Source organism: Terrapene carolina, unplaced genomic scaffold (assembly GCF_002925995.2).
Source record: "Terrapene carolina triunguis isolate 2854851 unplaced genomic scaffold, T_m_triunguis-2.0 Scaffold62, whole genome shotgun sequence".
Taxonomy (NCBI): Eukaryota; Metazoa; Chordata; order Testudines; family Emydidae; genus Terrapene; species Terrapene triunguis.
The window spans coordinates 20,887,155-20,914,386 of record NW_020664413.1 but is presented as its reverse complement, the minus strand read 5'-3'; the positions used below and the strand labels follow the sequence as shown (position 1 = coordinate 20,914,386).

The window sequence follows — 27,232 nt, the reverse complement described above, 5'->3', positions numbered from 1 at the left end:
AGAATAGTAAAACTGTGGATTGCATTTGGTTCATACGCCAGGCATTGGCCACTTCTGATATTCATGATACGGCCCATATGACTTCTGATTAAATTTTATATCATTGACACAACATAAAATGCACAATACCTTAACTTCTTGCCTCCATCTGCAATTTTAGCTTTTAGAAGATATCCTTCTTTTTCCACTACCTGCAAGAAAGAATATTTATATCATAACCCTATCTTTTATTAATATGAACCAATTTATTTAGTACATGCTACAAGACTCTGTATATAGGAATGTCTAGTGTCGTAGCACTTTATCACTTATTTTAGTTATCTATGGTCAGTTCCTTTCAAGTGCTGGCAAATTATCTTGAATGTCAATCAAATATATAGTAATAAAATGGAAAAGAAACTCTGAACATTACATCTGAAAAAAACCTGTTTAAGTGCAAGTAAAGTTTCTGGTTATGAGTGAAACATTGGCTAAAATGTATCATATTGGTTCACTAATACATCTTCAGTTATATGAAATGTCTATAGGAGTTTTATGTTTGCTTATAAGCTATGTAGAACATATATTATCCTAGAGCCATAGCACCCTCTGCTGTTTTTAGCTCTTATAAGCTACCTAGGGTCAGGTATATAAATGACAGACCTCCAAAGATTATCTGATGTAGGTGCACATCTATAGGTGGCACTTTTCCCTTTGAGTCAGTACTAAATCAAGACCGTTGTAAGGTGCAAAAAGGCATTATGCTTTTAGTGGTACCGTCTTTCCGATGAGATGTAATACAAAGGCCCTCACCTCTTGCAGCCATTAAAAGGTCACACTCAAATGGGAATTGTTTATGTTCATGTGAGGGCAACATTTGTCCTTAAATTTACAATTGCACCAAAATGTTCTAGTGATATAACCTAGGGAAAGCACACTGTGAGTAGCTCATCGCTGCCACCACAATCTTGAGTTGGAATTACAAATGAAAACACCACAACTTGTGTGTATCTACCAAACCTGGGCCAGAACATCTGGTGAGGCCAAACTGGCCAGAGCACAAATGTGTGTGTGTGTGTGTGTGTGTGTGTGTGTGTAGATGTGATTTAAACCTCACCTTTGTAGTTCCCCAATCCTAGTGCTGCTCTGTGAAAGCCAGTTCTCCCTGTGCAGTGTTAAAGCAGTCTAAGGATTGCTCTAAGTTATAGTAGGCTGCAACACTCAAAGGGGGCCAAAATTGCAGTTGAGGATTGGCAGAGCACAGGGGCATCCTGGCTCACTCATTTCTTTGAACCCCCCCCCCCACACTCTTTTATTTGTTAAACCAGCAGCAAGGAAATTCAGTAGCGTAAGAATTCCTATGTCAGATCAATGGCACTAGATGATCGTCCTTATACTCGGGAAATTGAGGGGTTGGTTTCACCAACTTTATGGCCAGATTATGATGGCAGTGCAACAAAAAGGAACCACACCTTATTGAAGGAGTTGGGCATTGTTTTAGTGTATGTTGAAGAAACTTTTATTTTGGCCTTCAGCTAAATCACCATCACCTGTGAACCCATCAGATTGCATTAGCTAAACAGGATCAAATCAGGTTAGTACACCTCTATCCCAATATAACGCGACCTGATATAACACGAATTCGGATATAACGCGGTAAAGCAGTGCTCCGGGGGGGCGGGGCTGCGCACTCCGGTGGATCAAAGCAAGTTCGATATAACACGGTTTCATCTATAACGCGGTAAGATTTTTTGGCTCCCGAGGACAGCATTATATCGGGGTAGAGGTGTACTTGGAAAAGAGCATTAAAGGAACACCTAAATGGTGCAGGAAGGGAGACTGGTGATTTAGAAGATAACTGTCTTCACTTCAGTTATTTATGAACTAATGTCCCAGGAGGATGCTGGTAACTTCATATAGTTTCTGCTGAGTCATCACAGCTCAGGGTGGAGCAGATGATTTCCTAAAACCTGTCATAGGTGTTAGCCTTCTGCGGGGTTATATATAGCAATAGAAAACATGCTTTATATATAAGGGAGGATTATAAAATCAAATATACAAGTCTGTTCTTACTCTACACAAATATGACTATATAAACAGAATGGTGTTTATATAGAAGTACCCAAAGGGTACTTCAGTTTCTCATGAGAGTTTTAGTTTGGAATATACAATTCTGTGTACACTTCATATACATACATGTTTGTACATGCATACTGAAAATCTGTACGCTTACAGACAACATTTTGGGTGACATCCTCATCTGAACAGATAGGAATGTGTGTGTGCCTTTTCTACAACTTGCACTAATTCCATTCATAGATGCCAAGGCCAGAAGGGTCCATTGGGATCACCTGGCCTGAACTTCTGTATAGCACAGGCCATAGAACTTCCCCAAAATAATTCCTAGAGCATGTATTTTAGAAAAACATCCAATATTGATTTAAAAATTCACCACAGCCCTTGTCGGATGTTCCATGCAAATCCCTGGGTGTCAACATGGAGTGTAGAGAAAAAAACATTTAGGACCACAGGCATTGTTCGCCAGAATCATATCATCACTCCATCTAGCTAGAGAAGGGGGAATAATTTCAGATAAAGAACTAACCCCAATATCCTCCTACTTTTCAACCTACTTGTAACAACCCCTTGGATCATTTTCCATCCCTTCTCATCCTTCAATTTTTGTTGCTTTACACTTCTGGTGTGTAGTCAGGGCCAGAGGTATTAAATCTCAGATGAGAAGGTTATTCTCCGAATTTTCCATCCACCTGGAAATGGCAGTTGGGAGGAGCTTTTACTAATCAACAAGTTGTTGATCGCTTCTCCAAACCAGATCCAAATTTTGATCATTTCAAGGTTTGCCCATCACTATATCTAGATTGGTATTATATTCAAACACAAATAGAAGCAACGTTGAATTTCAGTACTCAGTCTGAACAATCCCTATCCTGAAATTTGGGGGATTTAAGAACATGATTCATTTCCAGATTAGAAAGTTGCTGCTCAGATCCCTCTCTATAACAATCCTGAACTGGAACAGCAAATGAATACACCACCAAAACTGAGGGATCTAGGGAATTCAAATCCAAACTGCACAGCTGAAACCCACCTCTTGTTTTAACTTAGATGTCTAGTTCTATCTTAGATATTTCAAGAACTAGTATTCCAATCTCATGGTTTATCCTGGCACTAGAAATCCTCCAGGTAATATTCAGAAGGCTCCTTATTTCGATATATGGTAGTTGCTTATATATTATTCTGATTTAATAAGTACAATGATTGCCTTTAAAAATGTTACAGTTGTCTTTGATAACTTGATGTTATCCCAGTATTCATTGATATTCCCCATAATTAGTACAGGGAATACCAAGGGAATACTGCAGTAACATTTTTAGTTACCAAGGCAATTGAAAAGGTTTTAAAGGTACCACTCTTTCTATGTACATATACTATGTAAAGCAATATATGCACATGTATTGCACAGTACATCTGCTAATGTCCCTTTTCTTGTCTTATGTGATTTCACAGAAATTCTTCTAGGACATTCAGTTTATTCTTCCAGTCCTTCATCTGATGGATGACATGGGGTTACAAAATCATGAAATGTCCTTATAGTACTCTCTTTTCTTTCTGCCTCGGTGAATATCCATCATTTGTTTTCAAGTTGTTGACCTTCCTGCACCTTTCCAGCTGAGGAAAGGTTGAGAGAATAATCTAAAATACCCTGAAAGAATTAGCATAAAAATAAGATACTGGAAGCCTAGGACTGCTTCTTTCTGTACTTAAAGAAAGTATTAAATATGAAAATTATATATATACACTTGTGTGTGTCTGTGTAGTGTGTATAATTGTGTGTAGCTATCACAGACAGGGATGTACACTCACATATTTGTGTGTATTAATATATGAAAGAGTGAGGTGGTCTGCTAGTGTTATTGGAAAATAGTATCAGAAAATATAATTAATACTATATCAGCTATGGTTTCTATAGCTTTCCTGAACTGAATTATATACGGGAACTGGGCCAAATTCTGAAGACTTTAATCAGACAAAAGTCTCCTTGAAGTCAATGTCATTATCTAGATTCTGAATTTTCATGTTAATGTTCTTTTAAAAAATATAATCTTTTAATTTGCCCCCACTTTTCTCCAGTAAAATTCTACAGGTAACTAATTATGTACAAAAAATTAAATTAAAACACAGTAGCATGGGCAAAGGCAGAAAACTGGCTTCACTCTTCTCAATATATATTTTTCTCTTCACTAAATCTCAAACATTACTAAAAACAAATTCACACCTAGTATGTTCCCTTAATTTTGCTTATTCTGCAAATCCAAACTAATAATTTTTGGAAAAGAAATATAAGCAGCTAATTAACATCCAACTAGTAGTATTGCTGAAATGTCAGCCTAGTGCTACTGATTCAATAGCAAATTCAAATTATATATCATTAACTAAAATGCTTTGTCGTTTCTAACATTATAATTTCCATTAAGTAACAAACTTTCCACACATCTTTACTTCTTTCTACCCCCTTAACATATTAAAGCATCCAGAGTGTCAAGTGTTGATCTTTAATACTACACATACTATATTTCCATTAAAAACATTTAAAGTAAATAAGCAAAGCAATACATAGATTCTGTAATACGATTGCTTACCGTTTGTTCCTTTGGGCTAATGATGTCTGTGAGTATTAAGTTATGTTGGGAATGATTCCTTCTATGACGAGATATCTGAAAATATATTCATTTACAACTTAGAATCAGCTTGATATAATTGTACCAAATCAAACAAGGTTTACATGTAAGGATAGACGGAAACAATCTGTTGACAGGACATGTGCAGTGTGTGTATATGTATATGTGTATTTTATATATTAAATAAAAATGAAGTTTTTGAAAACCTGGTTCCCACTGAGCATGAACAGACTTTAGGATCATTCCTAGTCCTAATGTTTGCAATGCAACTCTGGCAAATTAAGCTAAAATCAACTGGCATATAAATAAGCCTTCTGAGCTTATCTAGAATATTTCATTCACAGGATCACAAAGCAGTTTTAAAAGATGGGTAGTATTATCCCCATTTTACAGATAGGGAAATTGAAGCACAGAGAAGTTAATGATGAGCCCAAGGCCACATTGCTCTCAGTCAGTGAGAGAAATAGGAGATAGACTAGAACTGGGAAAAGAACCTAATGTATCTATTATGTTCCAGAAATTGTAATGGCTATCCCCAAACCTTCCATGACTAGAAGGCTACCTAAATATTTTGGTCCTGATTCTGCTGCTCGGATTGGGGCCGTAATTTCTTTCAGTCCCCTCTTTTTTCCAGGAGAAAAGTGTACAAAACTGTAATTGACACACAAGCATTACACATGACCCTAGGAAATTATCAGAGCTACATGAATCTTTCACAATGAATCTAAAACTCACCTGCATTCAGGTTTTCCTACAAACCTGAAACTCAGGCAGATTACCCAAAGATATGCCAGGTCTTTTTGTAAAAGTTGGTTGTGCTTTAATTGAGTTTTAAACACAAAAGAGGGTGATTTACAGTTGGGAGTTGGAACCAAAACAAGAAAAAAAAATCAAATTTGGACTGAATTTTACTCCCCATAATCCATTCTCTTATTACCTACTAAAACACAGTTAACAAAAAGCCATAATGTATTGTGTTTACATTTAAATATCTGAATCTACCAACTGTTCTTAATTAATCCGTAGGGCCTCCCTTAAAAAACAGTTAACCATATTATGATCCCATATATTTCTGCACACTTTGCCTTCATGTTTATATGTAACCACTAACATTTTAAGCCCTGAAATCTATATCCTAGATAGAGCTCTGCTGTCCTAGTCAGAGCTAATGAGTTTAATGAATTACCAGTTATAAATTTAATACAAACATTTCAGATAAAGAGATAAACATTCTTCACAATTCAAAAGTTTCTCTGACCTATTTATAAAGAATATCACTTAACAATTTCATTAGGGGTGAGTAACCGCTGGTGACATGGCTGTGTCCTAAAGTGTTTTTCTCTCTTAATATTCTGCATCTTAAGCAATCGAGCCTTCATAAGAAATACTTTAGTTAGTGGCAGTCGCTCCTTTGGGGAGAAAAATATGTCAGACTACATTTTCTGTATTTTGCAATCTTGTTTTCAGGAGTGTCATGTTCCTGTTTTATTAGCATGTAGGGTAAACAAGAATGATTTGCTGATGCTATTGAGAGAACTTCTAAGACTGTGTTCTTTCTATTTAGATTTTGGATTGAACTTAATATTAATGCAAACAGAGGCATGTGTATAAATTCAAAATAAATTAATTCAATTTATCTTTTTTTCTTATCTTCAGCATTACAAATCTGGAGACGATATACTGCACAAGAGATATAACTACACTATTCAGGTCTAGATCATATAATTCTCTCTTACAGACCTCCACACCTAATTGTTCTTTTTACATATAACAAGGCATATTGCTAAATGATGTTTTTTAAAATATTATTTTCTCTTGGCCAAATTACATAAAATGACACACTGCTATTCCCTAAGGTCTATTTTATAGCTAAGCAATATTCAATGGGTGGCTCAAGAATCAAAATGTGGCTTTTTGTGGCCCTGCATACCACTCTTGGGACATCCACTGGACTGATCTGAAACCTTCTTTTGCTCTGGACTTGGGAACAATGGCCAGAGAAATGATAAGGGGAATGCTCTCTATGCTGCCTGACACACTCTAAAGAGAATGGACAAGATCCACTCGGATATACCTTGAAGCAGCCAGAAATAAGGAAGAATGAATGGACAGAGAAAGAGAGGGGAGAAGCGTCCTTCAGTTTCTTCCCATAAGCCATGATTGGCATGTGGGGAATGGGATGTGGGAAGGAGAGAGAAAGAACATAAGAACTGCCATGCTGGGTCAGACTAATTGCCCATCAAACACCTGTCTCCAACAGTGGCTCATACTAGAGCTTCAAGGGGAGTGGACAGAACAGAGCAGTTTGAGTGATTCATCCCATCATTCCTCTTCTGGCTTCTGACAGGCAGAGGCTTAGGGTCGCACTAAGCATGAGATTGGGTCCGTGACCAGCTTGGCTAATAGCCATTGATGAACTTCTCCATGAACTCATCCAGTTCTTTTTTGAACCTAGTTATATTTTTGGTCTTCACAACATCCCATGACAATGAAAAAACAACAAGGAGTCCTTGTGGCATCTTAGAGACTAACACATTTATTTGGGCATAAGCTTTTGTGGGCTAAAACCCACATCATTAGATGCATGGAGTGAAAAAAACAGTAAGCAGAATACATATTGTAGCATGTGAAAAGATGGGAGTTGCTTTACCAAGTGGGGGTCAGTGCTAACGAGCCAATTCAATTAAGGTAGAAGTGGCCTATTCTCAACAGTTGACAAGAAGGGGTGAATACCAAGGGAGGGAAAATTATTTTGTAGTGCTAACGAGGCCAATGCAGTCGAGGTGGCCCATTTCCAACAGTTGAAATTTAGGTGTGGGTATGAGCAGAGGGAAAATTACTTTTTGTAGTGACCCATCCACTCCCAGTCTTTATTCAGGCCTAATTTGATGGTGTCCAGTTTACAAATTAATTCAAGTTCTGCAGTTTCTCGTTGGAAGCTGTTTTTGAAGTTTTTTTGTTGAAGAATTGCCACTTTTAAGTCTGTTATTGAGTGTCCAGAGAGATTGAAGTGTTCTCCTATTGGTTTTTGAATGTTACAATTCTTGATGTCTGATTTGTGTCCATTTATTCTTTTACATGGAGACTGTCCGGTTTGGCCAATGTACATGGCGGAGGGGCATTGCTGGCACATGATGGCATATATCACATTGGTAGATGTGCAGATGAACTCCCATCTTTTCATGTGCTATAATATGTATTCTGCTTATTGTTTTTTTTCCACTCCATGCATCTGATGAAGTGGGTTTTAGCCCACGAAAGCTTATGCCCAAATAAATTTGTTAGTCTCTAAGATGCCACAAGGACTCCTCGTTTTTGCTGATACAGACTAACATGGCTACCACTCTGAAACCTGTCACCATGACAATGAGTTACACAGGCTAATTGTGCATTGTGTCAAAAAGTACTTTCTCTTGTTTGTATTAAACATGCTGCCTATTCATTTCATCAGGTGACCTCAGGTTCTTGTGTTATGTGAAGGAGTAAATAATACTTCCTTATTCACTTTTTTCACATCATTCATGATTGTATAGACCTCTATCATATCCCCGCTTAGTCCACTCTTTTCTAAGCCAAACAGCACTGATGTTTTTAGTCTCTCCTTGTATGGAAGCCATTCCATAGCATTGATCTTCTTTGTTACACTTCTCTGAACCTTTTCCAATTCCACTCTATCCTTTTTGAGATGGAGCGACAAGAACTGCACACAAGGTATGGCATTGTATTTTTCAGTCTATCTACCCTCCAGTCATCTGATACAGAGGCTTTTTTCAGCAGCAGGTTACATACTATAGTTAGTAGTCTTGCTATTTCATATTTGAGTTCCTTCAGAACTTGGTGAGTACCATCTAGTCCTAGTGACTTATTACTATTACATTTATCAATTTGTTCTAAAACCTCTTCTACTGATACATCAATATGGGATAGTACTTCAGATTTGTCGCCCAAAAGGATAGCTCTGATGTGGGTATCTCCCACACATTCTCTGCAGTGAAGACAGGCAAACAGACTGACAGAAGATACTGCATTCAAAAGATTTCGAGAAAGCAACACAACAATTACCAGTTCCAGATATAGATGACTCCCTTTTCCCATTATTATATTCATTAAAAATCTTCATTGTGCATGCAGCACCAGAAACATTAATGGAAACAGCATGTGTGTTGAGAGAGAACAGGACTCTTAGTAGTTATTTATTAAATGATTGATATATTAGTAGTTTTGTGGAAATGATACCCAAGTTTCTGTAAAAGTAGAAAATATGAAATCATGTCAAGCACTAATGGTGGATTCCAATGTAACTCAGACAAAAACCTCCTTCAGCCCCCAAAACTGAATCTAGATCTAGACTTTGAACCTGTGGCCTATCTCTGCAGTGAATCAAGACAAACCAACACTTTCATTAGAAATCTCCCCAAACATCTGGCTCTCAAATGAAATGAAAGAAAACTTTAAACAAAGTTTTTTCTATTCTTTGTAATTCATAGTGAGCATTTGGTTTAGGGATAGTGACATCCTTTCATTCAGATCTCCATAAATTGAATCAAAGCATCTTGACAGAAACTCCCAACAGAAGTAAAGGCATACTGTGGAGATTTGTCTAAAAACTCATCAGAACATAAATATTTATATTTTGTAAATATCCCATCTATTAAAGCAGTTTATTGGTCACATTACAGCGCTGCTTCCCAAATATACTTATAGTCAGTAGGAATCTGTTCTAAACAGGACCACTTGATTGACAGAGGGCTGCTTTGGAAACAAAATTTACAAATAAATCCCCAATTTTGCTTTATGTAAAATACTGAAAATCTAGGTGATTACTAACAACTGTATGGGGCATATTATAAGAGTTGTGCACATGCACCTAGAGAAGGATTCACTCCATTAATTTGGTTCCAAGATATTCTTGTTTTATAGGTAAACAATAAGGAGCATGATTTAGGATTTCACCATCCCAATACCACGCACCCCATTATCTTAATAAAGTCAAACTGAACCTAAATAGTATCTGTCATAACACCTCTATCTCATCCCATAGTGTGTTATGAAAGGCAGAGATTTATAAGAGTAGTTCTAGAAAGGAATCTCAAGGAAAGTCATCTTATCAGCAGTTTTCTGATTTGATGAACATTCTTCAGTCAGCAACAATGTCACCTGCAGCATTAAAAATCCACTCAGAGAGCGCCTGCAAGTCCGTGGGCAAGTCTGGTTTTGTTAAATTCAGCCTCAGCAACTTCTTCTCCCCTCCTCCCCCCAGTTAGCTAAAGGGTATCCCTCTACTACTGGAGTTATTCTAGCATCTAAGAACTGATCCAGTGTCATACTTTCTGCAAACACACAAAGCCTCCGTAAAATATGCCTGCTATCCCAGGAGGAACTGATAACTCCCTTACAACTACTATTTTAACATAATTAATTTAATGTAAATAAAATACCTGTGAACTTTGACAATGACTTGATCTCTAATTTAATTTCTTTCTGTGCTCCCATTTGTTCTCAAGATGTTTTCTAAAAATAATATGCTTAGCTTTGGGGGTTCACTCTGACTGTGTGCCGATAAACCAATCCTAGCAAAACGCAGCTCGTTGCTAGTTATTCTCTTATCACAGCAGGACCCAGATCCTAAAAAAGGACCTTGGGACTCAGCATTCACACTAGAAATCTGATTCTAATGACTCATCTTGGCAATGAACAGAAACATACTCTGATTTTTGTGTCTAACCAAAACTAACCAAGACAGCAGGGATTTCAAGTATGGACTCCTCCTAACAAACTGCTCAAGCACAATCTACAAAGAATTATTACCTGGAATTATCTGCTGAATAATTATGAACAAGCAAATTCCAGATAATTGCAAGAGGTTTGTGGATAATTCACAAACAGAAAAAGAGATTACATTTGTTGAATAAATTATTCACTGTGAATTATTCACCCAACAAGCTCTACCTTGTAGCGTACTGCCAGAATCTCAGCCTGCAGACCACTAGGATTTCCCAAGTATAAAATGCTGATTTGGTTTACAGAGTTAAGATGATTTGCCTCTATAATTTCCTCAAAAATGCTTGTCTCACACCACCAAGAAAATTTTTTATGGATGTTTTAGTAAGTTTTCTGCAAGGATATTTTCACTCTCTCCAAGTTTTGACCTCCCTTTTAAGGGACTTCTCCAAGGGTATGTCTATTATTTTACTGCATCAAACTAAAATTGTAACTTCCATAATGGAGAATCCCTTGTAAACACCTCAAATTGGAGACTGCACTTGGTAAACTCTCTGGCCCTGATCCAGGAATGCACATAGGCATGTGCTTAAGTGCTTTGCTGGATCAGGGTCAGAACGTTCAATGCATTTGCAGGATTGAGCTTTCCAGCTGCAGCTTATATTTGCTGTACAAATACAAAACTAGCCACATAAACTTCTGTAATTCCCTTCATAGAACAAAGGAAGGGCAGGTAATACTGATTCAATGATGTGTGTATTCATTTCATCTCCAGTCACTCAGATACCACAGAGATGGGCAGATCCTAGACAGGGAGGTACGGTAATTTACAGTCAATTTCTTAATAGCACCATCTGTGGACAAATGTTAAACACTGTAGCATTTACATTTACTACTGGGTTCCAAATAAAATATATTTTTAACATTTAAGACCCATTCTTAGGGGTTATGGGACAAACCACCACTTCTGTGAAGGGATCCTTTATGGCATTTTCTGCCCCCTCGTAGTCATCTGGAATATTTCAGCAGGATTCCATCCCTAATCATTCCATCAGATGAGGAATGATGAGATGGCTCCTGCACTCTCCCCAGAATCAGCAAGTCCCCAGGGTCTGATAACTTCAGCACCAGCTCCATAGCCCTTGTAGCACTGCCAGATTTCCTCATAGCATAACTCCAAGAGAACTCCATTGGAGTCACCCTGTCAGGACTATCCCCAGCACTTGCTGCTCTAGGGTCTCCCTGTAAAAAGGAGAGGGGACTTCCCCCAGGTAGAGAGGGTGATGGAAATCAAAATGCAACATAAGGCTGGATTAACTTTTCGTCCTGCCTTTTCCATGTGGATTCCTGGAAGAGGGAAGAATGATATATGTCACCTGAATCTTGCCCTCACCTCTCCCCATGATGTTTCTAGCCTTCCCCTCTCCCTTCGAAAGAGGCTGCACAGGATTCATAGGAGGCAGAGGTACGGTGCCATGGAAGTGAGTAAGATCTCTCTGCAAAGGAACAGGGATTTGCCCGGAGGGAACTTTTGTATGCCCACTACGAACCGGAATCTGTCTGTACATCACTTAATAAGGAAACCATTTCACAGTCCTCACACATTTGAGTATATTACATATTGTCAACAAAATCTGTACACGCAAGAAAAAATAGGTTTGTGTTACATTCCCTCTGCATGTCTCCTTCGAGCACACTGCCCTCTATATTCAGTTCAGATCTCTTGAGTGTGAGAGAGTAATGATAATGATTTTGTTTCCCTTGACCTCTTGATCACTTATAAATCAGAGTCCTATAAACCTTTTCCACACTGAGCGGGTCCTCCTTCATATTCAGGCTTATAAAGGTACGTATTTTATATCAAGGCAATTTAATAGAAAAGAAAGTACTCTACAGGATCAGGGCTTAGTCTGGATAAGCATCCTAACAATTCATTTACTCCTAATGTAACCACATTTATTCAGCTGCTTTGGTCAACAGGAGTAAGAATACAAAAATGTTCAGATCCTAGGTTAAATTTGGGTCAATCCTTAAGGTGTACTGGATGACAATAAGAGCAGTAATTATGGGTTCTATTCCAAAACATGGGGTTCACTGAAACTGTGCCATATTTCTCCCCAAAGTTCTTGCTGGACTATCTAATTGATATTTTTGTCTCTTAGAATTATTTCAAGAACTCCTCTTCTTCCTATATCAGGCATTATTCAAATCCCAGCCCAGACTATGATCCTTTTGCACCTCTCTGGCAGTGCAAAGGTTAAAGCTGGCCCAGTTGGGAAAATGACAATTTCCCTGCCCTGAGGGAGTCCCCGTCTCCCCATTTAAGTCACGCTTTTCTAGCCCCCTCTGGTTTAGGAACCATGTCCAGATCATGCATGGTGAAGAAGGCACAGTCTCCAAGGGCTGTTACCAGTCCATGTAAGGTAGAGAACCCCTAAGGCCGCTCTAATTTATGTCAGGGCTATTTTGGTTCCTGTCAGCCCTGGGGGTTGAAGAAGCATATAGATGGTACAGCCATATTTCCCGCTGTCCCCTATTTTCTTCACCCTGTGCCTCTCAAGTGGACCCAAAGGTCAAGATCTAAATCTACATTAAATATAATACAAGTTGGTTGCACAGGTGACCATTTCAATCAGTGAACCAATAAGTAACCTGAGAGGTAAGGGGGGCTTTTTATGTTTTGATATCCATTTTTTCCCTGTATTATATACTGTAATCTTTATACACTTCAATAAATTATATTCCTCTAGTGAAAACAAGTCAAAATACATTAATAATACACATGTATCCATAAATCAGCCCTCTTCAGCTTGCCTTTCTATTGTTCATAACATCCCTAATACCTTTGGTTAGTACTGCAGTAGTAGGAGATACCATGCTGTTCTTAAATATTGCTGGTGTTTTGGGTTGGATGGTACTTTAGTGAAACTGGATATGAAACAGAAGCAACAGGAGGATCACCAAGGGAATAGAGTCCTCACAGTAGTTTGATACACCTTGCCTTCACCTATCACGTGTGTAGCTCTGCATTTCTTGATGTTATTTCCATAAGAGCAGCAGCTCACGTGAGTTGTTAAAAACAAAAAGCAATTGTATACTTTCTGTATACTTTATTTGAATTAAAACAACAAAGTAGAAAAAGAAGAAATGTATGGTCTCCATGAAAGAACCCAATATGTTTAATTCATTATATCAGCTATTCTGAACTGAAGTTGCTCTCCAAAATGGTAGCCTCAAGGCAGATGGGCAGACAGAGTCCTTAAAAATTGAAAGCTACATGTACAAAAACCAATTACATAACAGTTGCACTACAAACTGAATGCATTACAATAGTGCTTTAATGTAATTTCTGTAAGCATTGCCTTATTGGAAGAAAAAGTTAATAATAATGTCACAGTGCTATAGATCTGCAAGTACTATATACTCATATATATCTCTGTATAAGAAGGATTCTTAATACTACAAGACCTACAAACATACACCTTTCTAGTAGATGCTTTGTTAATGTATCTCTTTATCTTGCCCACCTAATTCATCCTCCCAGAGTTAAACAAGCCAAAAGCTCACCTTATGCTACTGCAGAAGCAATTTTTATTTTTGAAGGTTAATCCAACTCAGCAGGATTTAGGGATGGCACTTTTCCTTGGTCGTAGGCATGTTGGCTCAGGCCAGACAGCTGTTTGGACATTCTCCACTGGGAATCTTGCCCTCAACACCCACAGTCGATGCACATACATGGTCTACTGGCTGCCTACTTCCATGCCCATCTGTTCAGATGGCATGGTGCCCATTCACAAGTTCGCTGGATCCTTGCCCTTAGTGTGTAGGTGCCAGGCAATGATGGGCTTAGATGGGCAGCCTGAAAAATACTGCAAGTGATCATTTTTTTTCCTGTAGGAAGTCCTTCCTCTGTTATAGCACTGCAGCATGGATACCACATGCTACCCTACGCTTAATCACACCTGTGGACATTTATGTGCCAAAAAAACATAACAAGGGCTACTGAAAAAGGAAAAGACAGGAAGATGCAGAGAGATCACAAAGACTCTTCTCAGAGATTGACAGGTTGTGCTGAAACCACTACCTTGGCTATCCAACTGCATTGGGACTGTCAAAAGATTTTTAACACAGGTACATAGCCAATTTTACTGTACTGCAAAAAAAGCAGTCTCACAGAAAACAATGGTACTAATAAAAGTGACCAGTAAAGAAGCCAATTCAATAGAGCTTGCATTTTAAATTGCTACTACTTCTTTGCAAAGTCAAAAACCTGCAGCAATAGACTAAACCCAAATAAACCCTTATAAATAACAAGCTGTGTGTTGGCCTTTTACAAGGGCAACACATAACAAGGGATTTTGTCCATGTTCTTTAGGGCTGAGAAAAAACCTGACTGTAGATGTTATAGTAAAAAGCAATACTATTAACAATAAAACATCATTTTCTTCTCAAAGACAGACGTTCGTTTATAGTAGATTAACACGTAGTAGGAGTTTATGACTTTAATGTAGCAAATAGTTTATTTGGCAAATAAAACCTTTTTCTGTTTGTGAATTATCCACACAGACTTTAATTTTTTACAAATATATTAGTCAAATAATTTCAATAGCAAACACTTTATGCAAATATATTTCAGCCCAGGGCCGATTTGCAAATATTCACAACAACTATATTTTCACCTAATTGTTATTTGTTGTGCAAGATTAGTCACCAAAGTCACATTGTATTTTTTCTGTTCCCTGACTAGATGACTGAAACTTTTAAAAAACAGGAGGAAGTGATTTCAAAATGAGGATATTTTCAAATGAATATTCTTAGACTCTTGCTTTCAGACAGCATTCTTGAAAACAAAATATCACACACAATAATAAATGGAAAAACAATTAAATGGATTGCAAATATCATGATAGCATATTCACGTATTGAGTCTAATTAGTGTTTGTGAATATTTTTTGCACTATACACCAATCGCCAGTTCCAAAGATTACAAATGCTTGTTGGCAGATGGAACAGAGACATATAGTCATGGCTGGATCTGCATCCTGGACTGGGACTCTAGATGCAGTCAGAAAGCAGTGGAAGACTGTGGCTAACTTAGGGCTGGCCTACACTGGGATCTTACTGCCATGCAGTTTGATTAAAGATGACTATTTATATAATTGATATTACCTCTGTTACACAAGTACCATAAATCTTGTACAAAGCATATCATGTAAGGTGTCAATGGAAAAGTTATGATTTACTAAGTATGATTACCCTGTTTATATGCATGTATCATCTTTGTATCTGAATTATGAATGTTGGCTATGTACTTGTATCTTAAACCTGGGTGTCACCCAGAATATAACACATCAGATAGAATTTACATTAGGGCTAGACAGCTATGGGTTGATGGCCTATCATGGACACTCCACGCTCACTATGGGCCATTGAAGAAACTCATCCTGTCCAGATAGCAATTCCTGAGGATGCCTCAGAAAGCAAGGAGTTAGTGGCCACCCCCGGTGATTCAGCAAAATATGTAGGGGCATGTGATATTCTCATGTGACCCTGGACTCCATCTGGGCCAGTAACTTTCCACAGACAGGGACTGTGGGCTTTGTTTGTGACAGTAAATTTCCATGCACATGGCAGAGGATATAAAAAGACACCTGAAACATCTCCATGTTGCCTCTTTCCTGCTCTGATTCCCTGGACTGTGGATTTGCAACCAAAAGGAGCATCTTGAACTATGGACTGAGGACCTTCCAATCTTTTGGAAATTAGCAGAGAGACTTTACAAGCCAGCAGTCTATTCCTTCATTGCTATAAAACTTATATAAGGACTTTGCAATCATTTGTATGTATATGATCTATTAACCATTTATAACTTTCTTATTTTATTAATAAATCTTTAGTTAGTTTACTAAGGATTGGCTGACAGCATGATATTTGGGTAAGATCTGAGATACATATTGATCTGCGGTAAGTGTCTGATCCTTTGAGGTCAGTAAGAACCTCATATATGGTGAAATGGGTTTTCAATAACCTCTCACTATATTAAACTTGGTTGTCTGGATGGGAGGCAAGTTTTGAAATGCGAAGAGGGGACTGTGTTTGGCTTCTGGTTAACCAGTGTGTTACTGCAGAAGCTCTTCTGTTACTGACTGGATGAATCAAATTATATAATAAGCCACCAGTTTGGGGGATTGTTTGCACTATTTCTTGCAGTCTTCCCTGAGTGTGGCATTCTCAGTGTGGTCCATCCTAGGCACCTGGTCACATTTATATCAGCATAGCTACATTGTTCAGGGGTGAGAAAAATCCACAACCGTGAGCAAAGTAGCTGTTCATTCTAACCCCCTGGTGTAGACAGCATTAGATTGATGGAAGAATTCTTACATTGACCTTACTACCACCTCTCGGGGATGTGGATTACATACACTGATGGGAGAACCCATCCCATTGGCATAGGTAGTGGCTACACTGACGCACTACAGTGGTGCAGGCATCACTCTTGTCTTTGAGTATGTTCAGCTGAATCAGATGTGTGACTACTTGATCTGTTCTGGTCTGGACATGTTGTCAATCTGCTGACTCCAAGTTTCACTGGAGTAGTGCCAAAAAACTGATGGCTCCAGAATCAAATTATATTTAGCTGATACACAAGCCTAGAAAGTCTATATGAATGTCCATTGTCCAAAACCAAAGAATTCAAATGTTGTTCTAATAGAACTGTCACATGTAAAAGTGTGGAAATTGCTTTGTTTTGAAGTCAAAGCTTAGCTCAAAATTTTTAGTCACAAGAACAGATCAGTGTCAATACCCTCAAGTATCTTTATTTGTATTTTCACCAGTCAGGTGGTTGACTGCATGGCATAAGAGGCACAACATTGAGTTTACAATAAGAATTCTGTTTTTGTCAGTGGAAGAATTTTCAAAGACATCATGGTCTTACAAGTGATCACAGATAGTTTTATCTCCTAGCACTACTGAAAGTCAGAAATCATGAACCCCTGATTTAATGTTGTTTTTACCTGAAACCTTTAGCGATCAAAAACAGAGATGGGATGAAACATTTAGGTACCTCTGCACATAAGAATATTTAGAAGTCTGTTTGCTTTACCACACACTCTCCCTCCTCTTTCAACCAGCAAATTGAGGAAGCCTCCAAATGCTTCCTATTGGCTGACATTCACCTCTTTTATCAAATCATTTCCTGTAATCTATCAAGAATGTCTCAGTATTGCTTAAAAGGAACCCAGCACTCATCTGGAAGATGCAACAACCTTAGCCCATGGTGCAAGACTAAAGAAAAATCAGCTACAAGCTCCCTAAGCATTATTATAATATCAATATGAAAAAAAATGGTTATCAACTTTTATAAGTGCTATATTTAAAGTCTCCTTTCAAGTAAAAGAGGGATTTCACAGAAGACAATTGTTAGGAAGTTTCCTTCCTTTTTCCCTACTCTACCTGGAAGCCTGGAGTACTCCTAGAAAAAGCACAAATGTTTTGTCTTTCCCTTTACTTTTTCTATTAGATTTCTTAGTTTTTCACCTAATTTGAACACTGAAGCAAACCACACAGGATAACAGTGATTGCTACTGTAACGGGACAGTCAGATAACCAGCTGGTCTCATGATTAGGCAGCGGGCCTACAGTTTCTGTTGCCCTAGCTGTTTGAAGGGGCCTCAATAACTCCTGAGTGATTCTTTTGCTTCCCTTGGGGTTCTGCTGCTACCGAGGCGTGGAGGCAGGGGAGGGGGGAAGAGAGCGGAACCCTGGTCCACCAACTTCACCTGGTCCCAACCCAGGGCTCTAGGGGTTTGGCAAAATGTCCAGACCAGTTATTGATCTATCCGAAGTTACACTTGCTTCTGGGTCACTTCGTACCAGAGTGGAGTTCATGTATTTGGCCACTGCCTTAGAAAATTCCACTTAGTCTGTTAACGTCCTGTTCAAAGCAGTCTTTTAGAACTTTCCGCCCCCCAAAAGGGGGTAGCAGGGAGAGAATCCAGATCCCTGCTTCTTCAGAAGCCTTAACAAAGCTGTTGCCACTCCTATCCCAGCTCCTGGCATTAGCCTTGCTTCCTGGTGCAGCCTGCAGCACTTCCCCCCACCTTTCCTGGGCTATCAGTGTCCTTTTGAACTATTATTCCACAGGGAGCATACCCAGCACCTGCTGAGGGGTGGGGCCTCCATAGCCCAGTATTGCTGTATTCCTTGCCCTGGATCTGTAGACCCCATCACAAACTCTTCCCCTCAGCTTTGGAGTCATCGGGAAGACTTGTATTGACAATCTCCCCTGATCTCATGAAAAGAAGTCCTAATTTTTATGATCCTTGCCAGCTCAATGCAAAATTTCAAAGCACTATGGTTGCAGAGACAAATGCCACCACATAATTCAGGGATTGTGTAACTATGGCAGGGATGTGTGATCCACACTAGTCAAAATGGTTGGCCCCACAGGTAGTAAGGAAAGGCATCCACATCCCACTTGACTGCTACAGCCCCCTTCTCTATCACCAAATAGGTGGCTTCTAGATGTAAGTGGACTGTTGGCCCCTTACTGAAATTTACTGGGATTTTTTTTGGTTGGCCATCTCCCAGTACCAAAATAAAGGGGAGGAGCCAATGAGAAATCAGGACCCTGAGACTGACAGTCCCCAGGACCAGTAGGGAGAGGCCAACGCTCCAGGTCAGGGTAGGCAGGCCAATGAGGGAGTCAGTAGGCCAGGGGTCCCATCTTCCCTGTGAGCTGGCGATGCCTGGGCCAGAGCAGGCCCACACTAAGAAGCTAAGAAGAGAGCAGGAGCCAGAGCTGAGCTGGGGAGCAGAACTGCGCCAGCCAGAGCCAGAGAGTACCAGAGAAGCAGCCTGAACTGCTGAGCAGAGCCACATCAGTCAGAACCACTGGGGCCAGAGAGCTCAGGGAGCTGAGCTGGAGGCAGAGCAGCAGCAGTGCTGAGCAGCTAGAGAGAGCGAGGGGGCCCTGGACAGAGAGCCCAGCGCAGGGAGACGCCCCTAGCCAAGAGGTCTTGCAGGCTGGACTTGGAGGGGAATCATAACCCCGATGGGAGGGCTGATGCTTGGAAGAAGGGTCCTGCCACCTAGAGCCTGAGGGCATGTGGCCACCACCAGAGCACATGTCCAACCTGCTGTATCCTGCAGCACAGCCAGGGCCTGGAAAGAAGCCTAGGACATGTGAGGAACAGACTGTGAACTTTACATCCCAGAAACTGCTGTTTGTGGTTTCCCCATGACCACAGAGTGCGGTTACGTGTTTTCCTTTAGCTTTTCCCATTTTTTCCTTATTTTTTAATTGGTTGCTGTTTAATAAATTATATTTGCTTTGAACTATATGTAATTAGTGGATCAGTACGGTTGCCAACTTTCTAATTGCACAAAACTGAACACCCTTGCCCCACCCCCTGTCCCACCCCTTCTCTGAGGCCTGACAGCTGCCCGGCCCCTTCTCTGAGGCCCCTCCCCCCCACCAGTCCCCCTCCCTCCATCGCTCCCCCTCCCCCACCCTCGCTCACTTTCACTGGGCTGGGGCAGGGGTTTGGAGTGTGGGAGGGGGTGAGGGTGAGGGCTTCGTCTGGGGGTGCAGGCTCTGGGATGGGGCTATGGATGAGGAGTTTGGGGTGCAGGAGGGAGTTCTGGCCTGGGGCTGAGGGGTTTGGAGTGCAGGAGGGGGATCAGGGCTGGGGAAGGGGATGGCAGTGCGGGAGGGAGTGCGGGGTGCGGGCTCTGGGAGGGAATTTGCGTGCAGGATGGGGCTCCGATCTGGGGCAAGGGGTTGATGTGTGGGTGGGGTGCGGGTTCTGTGAGGCAGTTTGGGTGTGGGGTGGGGGTTCCGACCTGGGGCAGGGGGGTTGTGGTGTTGGCTCTTGCTAGGTGGCGCTTACCTCAGGCAGCTCCCAGTCGGTGGCGCAACGGGCTAAGGCGCTGCTCCCGGAAACAGCCAGCATGTCCGGTCCCTAGGCAAAGGCGCGGCCAGGTGGTTCTGCGCGGTGCCTGCACCTGCAGGTGCTGGCCCCACAGCTCCCATTGGCTGTGGTTCCTGGCCAAAGGTTGCTGCAGAGCCAGCGCTGGGGGTGAGGCCAGCACACAGAGCTTCCCTGATTGCCCCTGTGCCTAGAGGCCACAGGGACTTGCCGGCCACTTCCGGGAGCTGCACGGTGCCAAGGCAGGCAGGAAGCCTGCCTTAGCCCCGTTGCGCCATCGACCGAACTTTTAAAGGCCTGGTCAGCCAGGGTCCCTTTTCGACTGGGCGTCCTGGTCAAAAACCAGATGCCTGGCAACCCTATGGATCAGGGAAGCATCCATTGAGGAGAAAGTATTCCAGAGTGGAGACTCCTTAGCCCCTGTCCTAAGTGACCACAACAAGATTGGGGGTTGAGCCCCCCAGGAATCCTTGACCCAGCCTTGTCGGGGTTACGAGGACTCTGCCACAAAGGAGAGTAGGGCCTCTGAGTAAAGAGAGTGGGAGCGAGGACTCAGATCCTTTCGCTAGCCCATTCTACTGGGGTAGTGTATAAGCCAGGAAAGTTCCCCACAATAGTGGGACCATTCCCCCACTTACATTGAGGAAACAGCTTCTTGCTAAGATATAGGACAGGATGCTCTCCCTCTACTTCTTGCTCCAGTATGACTCTGAGTTGGTGCCCCACACATATTTGTAAAAGAAAAAGTTTTGAAAGTTAGTGTGAAATAAAACAGTTTTTTAGTGTTTTTAGTGCCTGGAAGGCCTTACTGCAGGTCTTGGTCCAGCAGATCATCCTGGGTGAGTCGTTCTTTTCTAGGTCTGTTAAGGGGCTAGCTATTGTGGCCAAGTCAGGGATAAACCACCTACAGTAGTCTGGTAGCCCCAGCAAGCAGTGTACCTGTTTCTTTGTAGCGGGGATCAGGCATTCTGACAAGGCCTTTACCTCTTCTACTAATCGGTGTAACCATTGCCCTCTCACAGTGTATCCCACGTAGTTCACTTTCCAGTTGACTAATCGAATCTAGATGTATTGACTGTCAGCCCAGCTTCCTGAAATACCTGTAAGTATGCTGTGAGCTGTTTTACATGGTTGTCCCAGGTCCTGTTCTAGATGACAATATCATCAGTGTGAGTAGCTGCGTGTTGACTATATGGGCACAATATCTTGTTCACTAACTGCTGAAACATTGTGGTGGCCCCATTCAGACCAAATGGCATGGTTCTAAACTGAAATGAGCCTAAGCGTGTATAGAAGGCCATCTTCAGTCTGTATTCAGGGGTGAGGGGGAATCTGCCAATATTCCTTGGTTAGGTCAAGGGTGGATATGTACCTGGCAGCCCCCAGCCTCTTCAGCAATTCATCAATTCATGGCTTAGGATTCGCATCGAATTTGGAAACTGCATAAACTTTTTGAAAGTCTGTGCAGAACTGTGTTGAGCCATCTGGTTTGGGCACAAGTATTATTGGACTCTGCCACTCATTGTGTGGCTCTTTGATGACCCACAAGGTTAACATGTAGCTCTTGCTGCACAGTCTCTCATTTTCAGGATAGTGGTCTCACACTTTCTGTCCAGGTTCGGTTTCTATACAGTGGAACACTAGGTGAGTCTGGCCTGGGGTCACTGAAAACATAGAGAGGAATGCACTGATGAGCCCGTGTATCTTCTGTTCCTGTTTGGGTTGTAAGTCTTTTCCCAACTGACACTGTCTTCGGATAGGGAGCTGTTGTAGCAAAGGGGCTGGGTTTGGGCTCACGAGGAATGGAGTGATGCAGTCTTTCCATGCTTTTCGTAGGTTGACATGATATATTTGGGTGGCTCTTTTCTTCTTGGGTTGGCAAGCTTCATAATTTACCGTGTCAACCCATCTCACTATTTCAAAGGGCCCCTTTCCAACATGTCAACAGCTTGGATTCGGATGTAGGTAGCAAGAGTAACACTTGGTTCCCTGTTGGAATTCTCAGACACAGGCACCTTGTTGCTTGGTCTTGTTGTGCCTTCAGTAAGTTCTCCTTTGCAAATGTTCCCATGGACTTTAGATTTTCTTTTAGTAGTAATATATACTGTACTGAGCTAGTGGGCAGAGGTGGATTACAGTGTTTTGGGGCCCTGGGCCAGAGCAAGTGTGGGCCCCTCCCTTCCCCTTCTACCTGCAGTCTCCCCCCTCCCCCAGCACTCCTGACGGAGAAATGGGGCTGTCCGGTGCTCCTGTTGGGGAGCAGGGCTTCCCCCACTGCCTGGCAGGAGCACCGGGCAAGTGGCCAAAGTGGGGCAAGCCCCTGTGCCCCAACTCCTCTCCCCAGAAGGAGCACAGGGCCGTCGTGGGGGAGCGGGGTCAGGCATGAGGGTGCCCATTTTTCCGGGGCCCCCCAACTGGCCGGGCCCATGGGCACAGGCCCTTTTTGCCCAGGGGCTAATCCATCACCGCTGGTGGATCTTAACTCCTGTCCCTCCCAAGTTTCATGAATCAGATCTAACATTCCCTGGGGTTGTCTGCCAAACCAACCCATCGGTCTGTGGGTGACAGACGGATGTTAGATCTTTCATCTTTAGCGAGTTGCCCATTTCATTAGCTGTGAAATAAAATTTATTCACTGGTCAGTGATTATCTCTTTAGGGTTCCCTACCCGGGTAAATATTTTCATCAATTTGGTGGTGATGACTGCAGCATTTGTGGAGCAAAGGGGTACCCCCTTGGGGTAGCATGTGGCATAGTACATGATCATATATATATTGGGTCTGTGCTATGTTTTTTTCAAGCTGGCCTATTAAATCCATCCCTAGCAGAGGGAGGGAATCTAGCAGGACCTTAGGAATCTTCCTCAGGCTCATCCGTTGAGATTCAGGGCATGAAGCACAATAGTCCTACAATTCCTTGTTGACACCAGGCCAACACAACCTTAGGGTCACCCTTTCCAGTGTTTTTTTTTCCACCCAAGATGCCCTCCTCAAAGAGCCCAACCTTATCCCCTAAGTTGAGATTGGGGGTCAGCTGATGGTTTCGGTTGGCATGACATATGTATGCTGTTTTAGCCTCTTCTAACTGGTGCTTGAGTTCTTGACGTACTTGGTGGATGTGTGCAGTCACAACAGTTAGTAATGATGGGCACTGGCGAGTCAAGGGGGATTTTGGGGTGATACTAAGGGTGGAAACCATAATTCACGAAGAAAGAGTTCTACTGGTTGGTGGCATGTATGGACTTATTTTAGGAGCATTCTGTATGGGGAATGAGCACCAGCCAATTGTCCTGGTGGTAATTTAGGAATCAGCATAAGTACTGCTCCAGGACCCGATTGACTCTCTTTGCCTGATTGTTGTACTAGGGTGGTCAGAAGTCTAGGTGTGAGGTTCGATGCCCAAGAGGTGCAGAAATTCCTACCAAAAACAATAAACAAACTGAGACCCCTGGTACTATACTTATGAGCACACCTTGAAGGTGAAAGACATTGCCTTTGAACAGATGGGCTGTTTCCTGGCCGTGGGAAGGCTGCAACATGGCATAAATGCACATCCTAAAAGCTAAATAATGAAACGGAATTTAGAAAAATGCTTTAAAAAGTCACAAAATTATTTCAAGCAATTTGCCAGCTATTTAGTGTCCTTTATTTTGTGTCTCTGTCTTACATTTTAAAGAGGCCACTGTCTCCTGTTTGTTATTTGAAAGGCTGAGAGGCATGACTGCAAAACAGTTGTGTTGTCTTTGTGCACTATTTGTGCTAAGTTAGGTAAGCAAATAAGAATATATTTCAAAATATACAATACATTCTGTTTAATGTCCTGATTCCAGAAAAGTAGTCCATGCATATAAACTGTTTGGACTCATCTGATTTTCTGCTTGCTGCATGACACTGACAGTAAAAGGCACGTATCCTTAATATAGTAGATAAAGAAAAGAAGAAATGGAATTATTCTGTTTGAAACTTCTGAAGCATCTAGACAGACTGGAAATTGCCACTGATTTGATTTTCTTTACACTGCGATGATAGAAAAGTCAACCAACTTACAAGTAATAAAAAAATAAAGAAACATCTGTTGCTGTTAGAAAATTCTGCAGTGTATAAATGCAGTACAGTACTTGGAACACATTTCAGTACACTGCCATTGCATTGACAGCAAAGTCACAAGAAGTATAGATACATATTTGTGGGAGGGGACAAAACTTGTATGAGAAACTGGTTATTTACAAGTGTGTTGATGTCTCTCTCATGTCCAATGAAGGCTTCAAAACAGCATCTCGATACAGTTTTCTCCTTGTTTTTCCAATCTTTAACAGAGGGAACATGAATGAAAGCAGAATGGCACAGTATTATATGGCACAGAATAGAAATGGAGAAATATCTAATGGATTGTACTTGGTCTAGGAGCAGGCCTTCTATTAGAGGTGTATGTCCAACCTCTGCTTGGAGTTACAGTCACATTGATCTATTGCCACACTTAAAATCCAGATGACAGCAATGAGATGAAGTGTCTTTTTCTGACTGATAGCTGGCCCAGTCTGTGACTGTTCCTCCCTGATAAAGACCTCACAATGGTAATCAATACCTTCATAATCTTAAAGGTAGATTAATGCAATGAACTTCCCCTGTGGTAACCTTTGAAAAGCAAAAAGGAGCTTCATCTGGGGTGACCAATCTTTTGAGTTGGGCAAGCCACAATGAGCATATCTCACCAACGTGCTATGCTCTGCATTGGTTACCTATTTGTTTCTGACCTCAATTCAAGGTATCAGTTGGACCTAGACATTTTAAGGCATTGTAGGTTCTTAGTTATTTGAGAGATCACCTATCTTCTACTTCCCATCAAGACAGTTACAATTTGCTGGTCTGATCTTCCTACATGTTGCTGAGGCTGAATTCTTCAGGATTAGAGAAAGGGTGGATGGCGGGCCCATGAATCTGGACTCCTGCACTGAGAGTTCATCAAAGCTTGAGTCTGGCAAGCTTCGTCGTATATATAAAACCACTGTGGTCAAGCATTTTACTGACCATTGACTTCGCCTCAGCAGTAAAGTATAACTGTTCTGAACTATGTTGTGTCATATTATATATCAGTAAGATACAGAACTGCTATTTCAATATACCTGTTTTATTTAAAAAGTAAACAAAACAGCATGGAAAAAATTAAAGAGCCTGATTTTTCCAAAGCCTTGCACCTCATATGGTCATTTACAGATGTGCAAAATGCTGCCAAATCAGACAAGCAGCATTTTACAGTCACTTTGTACAGGCAAACACAACATAAGTAGCACAGTAGTGGAGAATCAGGCCCACTGTGTCATCTCTCTAATCTTATATACTTAAACCCATTTGAAAACAATGGAAGACTTAAGGCTCAATGGATCCTAATTCCTTCAGTGATTTACTATACATTGCAATAGAAAGTGCCTCCAAAACTATTTTCTACATGGAACTAATTATCAAAGTTAAATAGATCTCTGAATACATTTTTTAAAAATGCGTTTCTGTGAGGTATTCAAAGGGCCATTTCAGCCACAGTTTAGATCGGGGTGGGCAATATTTTTGGCCCAAGGGCCACATCAGGTTTTGGAAATTGTATGGAGGGCCGGTAAGGGGAGATGATGCCTCCCCAAACAGCCAGGCGTGGCCTGGCCCCACCCCGCCCCCTAGCCGACCCCCCTGCTTCTCGCCCCCTGATGCCCCCCCAGACCCCTACCCCATCCAATACCCCCTGTCCCCTGACTGCCCCCAGAACCCTTGCCCCTGACTGCCCCCCGTCCCCCCATCCAACCCCCCCTCCTTCCTGACTGCCCCCCGGGACTCCTGCCCCCATTCAACCCCTGTTCTCCGCCCTCTGACTGCCCTGACCCCTGTCCACATCCCCCCCTCTGATCACCCCCCTGAACGCCCCTGCCCTCTATCCAACCCCCCCTGCTCCCTGCCCCCTTACCGTGCTTCCTGGAGCACCGGTGGCTGCTGGCCACCTGGCTGGAGCCAGGCACGCACCACACAGCACAGAGCACTGGGTCAGGCCCCGGCTCTGCAGCTGCGCTGCCCCAGGAGCTCATAGCCCCACCACCCAGAGTATTGCACCAGCAGTGGGGCGAGCTGAGGCTGTGGGGGAGGGAGAACAGCACGGGAGGGGCCGGGGGCTAACCTCCCGGGCCAGGAGCTCAGGAGCCGGGCGGGAGAATCCTGCAGGCCGGATGTGGCCCACGGGCCAAAGTTTCCCACCTCTGGTTTAGATATCAACGACACAGTAACTGAGGCTGGCCTGAAAAATAGCTCCTAATTCTAATCCTATAGATGTTAGTGATTTATTTTACACACACACACACACACACACACACACCAGAGATTGGTGTAAATTTTCAGAAAAATGCACACACAATTACCTTCCTGATTACAGGAGCAGTTAAAAGTAAGTACATGAACAAATGACCAGACAGACATATAACTGGTTATTTTGTATTCAACCCATGAGAATGAATATATCTATGGTACGTGTGCATGCAAAACAGGTGCACAATTTATGTGTGCTTTTCTAAAAATGTATGTTGTTACATTTAAAATAATGTTTGAAAGTATAATAGGCACTAAAAGCATGCTGATTATACTTTGGACTCTCTTCTAGTCTTAAAATTGCTTACATATGCTTTATAAGTGATTTTTGTATGGGGTCTAACACTATCTGCTTTGATGGTGGATATATTTAGGCTGTGAGGACACTGAAGGCATTTGTCCTTTAGCCTTCTGCCTCACAACATGATTGAGCATCCGTATACCTTACAACCATACATCCTGTCGAGTGTTATTCTCTTACATATCACAATTTACCTCTCATTCTCTACTCAAACATGCAACCAAGCTGAGCAACAAGCTACTTCAGCTGCCATGTCAT

General features: G+C 41.7%; 1 protein-coding gene across 1 annotated transcript in view; it reads right to left on the bottom strand.

The window, feature by feature from the left end:
* The window catches only part of ARHGAP15 (Rho GTPase activating protein 15), a 418,305-nt gene that overhangs the window by 368,360 nt on the left and 22,713 nt on the right, over window positions 1-27,232 (bottom strand). Inside the window, exons 3-4 of the mRNA XM_029910511.1 lie at window positions 4,641-4,715; window positions 130-191 (exon numbers count right to left, since the gene is read on the bottom strand). Of these exons, the coding sequence (XP_029766371.1) occupies window positions 130-191; window positions 4,641-4,715 (137 nt within the window). The remainder of the gene's footprint in view (window positions 1-129; window positions 192-4,640; window positions 4,716-27,232) is intronic.